Raw genomic sequence first — 6,566 nt, 5'->3', positions numbered from 1 at the left:
TCATATGGAAATCCGACTCTATTTTATGATTATATTTTGTTATTATTAAAGCTCACTCTTCCTAAGTCGGCTGTAAAGATCTGGGTCATTTGGTGCAGCCGAAGCCCTAAACATGCAAGAATCACACCCGTCTTTTCTTTGGGTAAGAAACCTTACAGCCCAAATAGGAAATCAAGTCACACAAACTACTACACTCGCGGCCCGCACGTCTGAAGTCAAAGGAAGAAGACGTTTTTTAATTTTTTTCCAATAAAAGTAAGTCTTTCACTGTTTCACACTCCAAATCCTGTTGAACAGCTTCATAATTTCATATTATATACAACAACAATAATGATGTTTTGTCTCTCTATTCCATAATCTAATCCTCCAAGAGCTAGCCAAGTGACAAATGTAACTATGTAAAGAATTCCCAACCTTCGAAATTAAAGTGCATGCACCAATATCGATTTCTTTTAGTATGCTATATTAGTACATTCTGTCACCATGCATGGCAATTCCCTAAGTCCCCAATCGTTAATTAAGCTTAGTTAAGAGGCTTGCTTTGGATAATTATTCTGAATTCTTCTTGTTCGATCACATATTGATTTTTATTTTTTTTATTATCAACGGTCATCTATAATACTTGAATTTAAAATTTCTTCTCACAAAAGAAAAATTGAGCGCTACTAAACTAAATATGGTAATTACAATATTAATGATTGATCGCTGACTTTTGATAAATTGTTAACGATTTCTTAAGCATGATTGCTACATTTGAATTTAGTTTTGTCAATAGACCACGCACCCTCTGGTAGCTTTCAAAAAACTAATTAATCCAAAGTGAGCCGACAAAGAGCGCCTAGTAAGACTCATGAAAACATGCAAAGTCAGCGAGCAAAAATATATAATAAGGCAAAAATATATAATAAGACAAAAATATATTATGCAGGTTTTACATGGCAAATTCAAACCAAATATTAATGTGTGTTAATTTGACTTTGTATGTAATTCTGAGAGAGATCTTTACCAAACCCTAGTATTATATATTATAGTTAATTAACAACTCGGGATTAGGTAAGCTTTATGGTTTCATGCTAAGCTAAACACGCGTATGATCTTCAATCTTCACTACCATGCATGCAGTGCCGGCCCTGAAGTGGGGCACCGAGTGCGACCACCTGGGCCCACTTTTAAGGGGGACTCACAAATTTTTATATTATGTATATATTAATATATATATTTAAAATAAAAAAAGTTGTTAGGTTTATTTATAATGTATTCGTTGCAATTAGGTCCTTCTACTTATTGTGTCAGAGCTGTAGTTATTTAGTTTCTTTCTTTGAGCTTAGGCCCCTTTTGTACAAAAAAAAAAAACTAGGCCCTTCTAAGATATAAAGTTTGGGTTCTGCAACCTATTTTTCCTTGATTATTAGTTGAAAGCCACCTTTTTATTTCCTTAATTTTTGTTTGGCCAACTTGCTTCATTTTTTCTTTGGCTTCTCACATGAATCACAAGAGAAACAAGCCAACATTCTCATCTGCATGGCAGTGGGTCCTTTTTGCCCTTGGGTTTACACCTCTTCTTTTCTTTTTCTTTTTTCATCAAAAGTACATGTCTTATTTTTGAAAAGTTGGATTCAAAGAGCATGTTTGCTTTGAATTGGTAAAGACGGATCTTTGCGTCTCCATATAGTCTTGTGGAAAACTGGTTTTTTTTTTTTTTGTTCTCCACAAGCTCTTTCAATCTTAAAGAAATTAGAAATGTATCATTGAAGTAAGAAAGTAATTAATGTTTAAGTGTGTGTTTTTTCCTTTTAATTTTTTTCTTATATTCCTATAAATTATTTTTTTTTTCAATTATTTCTTGACGTTCAACCAAAAATTTTCTAATTAATTTTTTAATGTGATCGAAAATTTCTTAATTAATTTCTTGTCAATTGTAAATTATTTTGCAAAACATTTTATTAGAGGCTTAATTTAAATTTCACCCTTAGTTCTTTCAAAAGTCAGGACCGGCCCTGCATGCATGCAATACAATCATCACTGAGATATGCATGTCGTAACTTTTCTATTTGTCAAAATCGAGTGGGTGCCTAGTGGGCCGGCTTAAATATATGGAATGCAAATAAGGGGTTCAAAACGTTCTTCTATAGTTCTATTCAGAAAATAAGCGTGTGGGGTCGTCTAAATTAATGTGGTACAGAAATTTGCATGGACAAGATGCTCGTGTTCGTCATTATCGATCTACTCACTTTATTTGGTATCAAAAGGAAGCAAATGTCAAAATACTCGCACTAAATTTAAATTACAAGCTAATATAAGCAACACACTCAGCTTTCTAGAAAAAGAAAGAAAAGGAAAAACAAAGCAAAACAATACCTTGAAAAATCAAACATGCAATCATGCATGGTGTTAGAGCTCATGATGAACTGGCTTCAATATATTTCTGTTTGACTTGACCATCAGCGAGTCTAATAAGAGGTGATTAAAATAACACCATAGCTTTCACTATGGATGAGGCTTTTGATAATGGTATATCTGCCTTCTACTTTATATTGCTTGTCGAGTCCTTTAAGAAAAACAAGTTATACACGTACTCTTAAAAGGAATTAATGAGTTTAATTTTTGGCAGCAGGCCAGGTTAAAATATTCAAATTTCACCTCCCCTATTAAAAAAATAATAATACTAGTTGTCCCACATTTTTTCTTCCACATTTGTATTTCACTTGATGCATCATTATTTTACTGGAATGATATTTCTTTTTTCCTTTTTAAGTTTTATCTTTTAATTTTTAATGTCTAATGTATGAATGTCATGTAAGATGGTATGAAATTGTGGTATAAAAATGTGGTAAGTATAACATTACTGTTAAAAAAATAACCAAATTAAAATCGGTTATTCAAATCGATCAAAACACAGTTGCGTGCGGTGATATATCACCAAGGAATTCTTGGCAACATAAAGTTCTAGTTTTCTAGAAACAAAAATTATATATTCAACAAGTTTCTTCAAGTTCTAGTTTTCTCGAAACAAAAATTATATTCAACAAGTTTCTTTCTTTTTTCTTTTTGGGAAAATATTCGACAAGTCCTTGAAATTCTTTGGTTTGGTTCTTTTTTCCTTTAAAGATTAGCATGCATGTACCAAACCAAAAATCTTCTAGGGTGATTCTATTCACACCTAATTAATATCCTCATCATCACTATTACAACCACAAAAAATCTTATCACCACCACATATGAACATCTGTCGTCTTCTATATTATCTCATGCAAGAATCAGGATTCTCAATATATATGTTTGGGTTGACCTAAACTTGAATCTAATTCATACCCATATTTTGTACTTGAAAAAAAGTCCGGTAATTATAAGTGATAAACATAATTAAGTTAACAGAAGAGTTCAAAAAAAAAAAAAAAAAAAACTATTTGAAGAGTGGGAATAATATTACCCTTGTTATGATCTGATCGATAACCAGATTCAAATGTTGTAGCTAGCTAGCTAGTTATCTAGCTAAAGTCCTAATTAACCAGAAACTAGAGATTTATTATTATTATTATTATTATTATTATTTATTTTTTTTTTTTTGGGGTCTGAATAATGCACATTGCAACTGGGGATTTTTTTATCACATCATTGCAACTGGGGATCTTTATGTCCCTGGCCTTATTGACAAAGCGAGTGTGGTGCTGCTGCATCATATCTGCAAATGCTTGAGTTTGGGATACTTCTGAAGTCTGAGTCATATAATATACCTTTAAGAAAAATCAAAAGCTAGTGGCCCAAAAAAAAAAAAAAGAAAAAAAAAAGCAAAAGTTAAAAGGATAAAATTTAGCCAAAAGCCAAGCGCAAAAATTGATCCTCTGTCTTTCTCCTGTTCACAATACCATTACATTAATTTGTTTTTGTGCACCGACACGTTTTTAATTTTGCTTAATCAACAGCATGATTAATTCAATTATCGATCCTTTTTACTATAACAAAAACTGTTAGTATACATGTTGCACATATTGTTTAGTATAACTGTATAATTAAGTTTAGGATCCTCTGTTTTCCCCTAAGCCATGATGAATATTATAACAGGAATTATAAAGTGAAAATGACCAACTTAAATTGCATTGATTAGGTCCATGAAAGCTAATATGACCATGCCATGAAACATTGAAACTTGGACTAAACTATTGCAAGATCAACAGTACAATGATTCAATGAATCCTAATCATTCCCTTCTTTTTTTCCACTCCCTACACATATAATATTCTTATACATATTTCTAATGAAGTTGACTGGAAGCATTAGATTTTATATCTACGTATTCTGACTGGAAGCATTAGCAAAACGCAGCAGTCCAATTGTACCCTGGTTATATATACAAGGGGTATGATACACTGTCTGAACCAAGCACTAATCGATAGTACTCTTCTATTCTTCTTTTGCTTCTTATAATCTCAGTTCTCATAAACCCAATTGCCATGGGTTCCAACCATGCTAGTTCATGGAGTCCCAAAAGCTTTAAAATCACCTTTTCATTATTTTTGCTTCTTAATGTTGGCATAGCTTCTGCCCAATTGTCCTCTAATTTCTATGGAACATCGTGTCCTAATGCCCTGTCTACCATCAAATCGGCGGTGGACTCCGCAGTGTCGAATGAGGCTCGCATGGGAGCTTCCTTGCTCCGTCTTCATTTCCACGATTGCTTTGTTAATGCAAGTCACTTCCTTAACTATATTTTCTCTCATCTTAATTATGTGAATTAAGGTGGCGTATAACACTAATGCATCCGATGCATGACAGGTTTGAAAAGGTGACAAGTTTGAATAACATTTATATGTGTATGTGAAACATGCAGGGATGTGATGCTTCGGTACTGTTGGACGACACAGCCAATTTCACAGGAGAGAAAACAGCAGGCCCTAATGTGAATTCTTTGAGGGGATTCGATGTAATCGACACCATTAAATCTCAATTGGAGACTCTCTGCCCCAAAGTGGTTTCTTGTGCTGACATCTTAACCGTTGCAGCCAGAGACTCTGTTGTTGCTGTAAGCTTGCCACCAAAATCAAACCCACTTATAATTTTGTCCATAAAATTCAATTTAATTATGCCATAATTAATGTAAATTTGAATGAATTGTTTAAGCAGCTGGGTGGAGAAAGCTGGACAGTGCCATTGGGCAGAAGAGACTCAACCACTGCAAGTCTAAGTGCTGCCAATTCCAACCTTCCCGCTCCCACTTTGAATCTCAGTGCTCTCATCTCTGCTTTCTCAAACAAAGGCTTCACTGCCGAGGAACTAGTCGCTCTCTCAGGTCTCCTTAAATTTCATGCATTAATTCAGTCCCATTTAGCTTAATCAACCTCACAAATGCTAATTACTCTGTTTTTTCTTGGTTAGGATCTCACACAATTGGCCAAGCCAGATGCACAACTTTTCGGACACGACTCTACAACGAGGCCAACATAAATTCTTCATTTGCAACATCACTACAGTCAAGTTGTCCAAGCAGTGGGGGTGACAACAATCTCTCCCCACTTGATGTCACAAGTCCGACCTCCTTTGACAATGCCTACTTCAGCAACTTGGTGAGCCAAAAGGGTCTGTTGCACTCGGACCAACAGCTCTTCAGCGGTGGCTCCACCGACTCTCAGGTCAATGCTTATGTCAGCAATCCGTCAAGTTTCCAAACAGACTTTGCCAATGCCATGATCAAGATGGGAAACCTTAGCCCTCTCACAGGCACCGATGGTGAGATCAGGACCAATTGTATAAAGGTCAACTGAGTTTGGACTTTGGAAGTAGCTTCCAAGGGGCTATATGGTTCATATATGTTGTCATCAATATTGTGTAGATGAATTGATCTATTAATAAAAGCCTTCTTCTTGGTCTTGTCATTTGTATAATTGCCGATCGCTAATCACTAATCAGAGGGCTATATTCTGCGCAATTAGGTAAATCTTGAGTCATTGGCTCAATGAGCTTTAAGATGGGTTGAACAACTAGAAATAGTAGACATACCCCTCCGTACATCTTTTGGTCATTCGCATACAACGCAGAAAAACCTAACAAGACACACCACAACAGCAGGCCCAAGAGAGGCACAGCCCAGACACAAACAGAAGACAATTTACAGCAAAAAGCCTTTCGAAATTCTAAAAATACCCCATTTTTTACTTTTAAAACCCCACAACTTCTTTTTTTTTTTCCAAATTCTTCCAATTTTACACCCAACTGTTAAAAAAAAAAAAAAAAAACTAAAATCCCACTCCACCACCCTGACCTCCCTCCCACCCAACCACCCCGCCGCTGGCCCCACCACCGAGGGCTCCCTCCTCTCCTCTAGTGTAGCTCATTCTTATATGGGTTTGGTGAATCAGTGCTTTATAATTATATCAGTGAAGTTAAAATGAAAAGGAGTTTAGGCGTCTTGTTGTTTTTCAAAAGAGAAAATTAAGTGAAATGCAATTTATTAAGATAAACAGCCCCAAGTGGTACAAAAGTAACAAAACTACAAAATAAGTTTCAGACGCTAGCTATTGAGCTATTAATTAACTATTGTGGTGCAAATTACAGTACAGTAGATTAATTAA

The 6,566-nt window shown here is 34.9% G+C and overlaps 1 protein-coding gene across 1 annotated transcript; it reads left to right on the top strand.

Moving 5' to 3' along the window:
* Nucleotides 1–4,202: 4,202 nt before the first annotated feature.
* Nucleotides 4,203–5,870, top strand: LOC147281338 (cationic peroxidase 1-like). The gene is made up of 4 exons (XM_086247442.1): nt 4,203–4,685; nt 4,829–5,020; nt 5,122–5,287; nt 5,374–5,870. Exons 1-4 carry the CDS (start codon nt 4,452–4,454, stop codon nt 5,757–5,759), a joined length of 978 nt encoding a protein of 325 aa, XP_086103568.1. The 5' UTR covers nt 4,203–4,451; the 3' UTR covers nt 5,760–5,870.
* Nucleotides 5,871–6,566: the final 696 nt, after the last annotated feature.

The sequence above is a fragment of the Dryas octopetala genome, chromosome 6 (genome assembly GCF_963921425.1).
Source record: "Dryas octopetala chromosome 6, drDryOcto1.1, whole genome shotgun sequence".
NCBI classification, from domain to species: Eukaryota; Viridiplantae; Streptophyta; class Magnoliopsida; order Rosales; family Rosaceae; genus Dryas; species Dryas octopetala.
Note: the sequence above shows the minus strand (reverse complement) of the source record. Positions and strands in the feature narration are given on the sequence as shown.

Coding starts and splice junctions, on each gene's coding strand:
- LOC147281338 (XM_086247442.1), top strand. CDS start 4,452: ATGGGTTCCAACCATGCTAGTTCATGGAGTCCCAAAAGCTTTAAAATC. Junction 4,686..4,828: donor TCCACGATTGCTTTGTTAAT/GCAAGTCACTTC, acceptor TGAAACATGCAG/GGATGTGATGCTTCGGTACT. Junction 5,021..5,121: donor CCAGAGACTCTGTTGTTGCT/GTAAGCTTGCCA, acceptor TTGTTTAAGCAG/CTGGGTGGAGAAAGCTGGAC.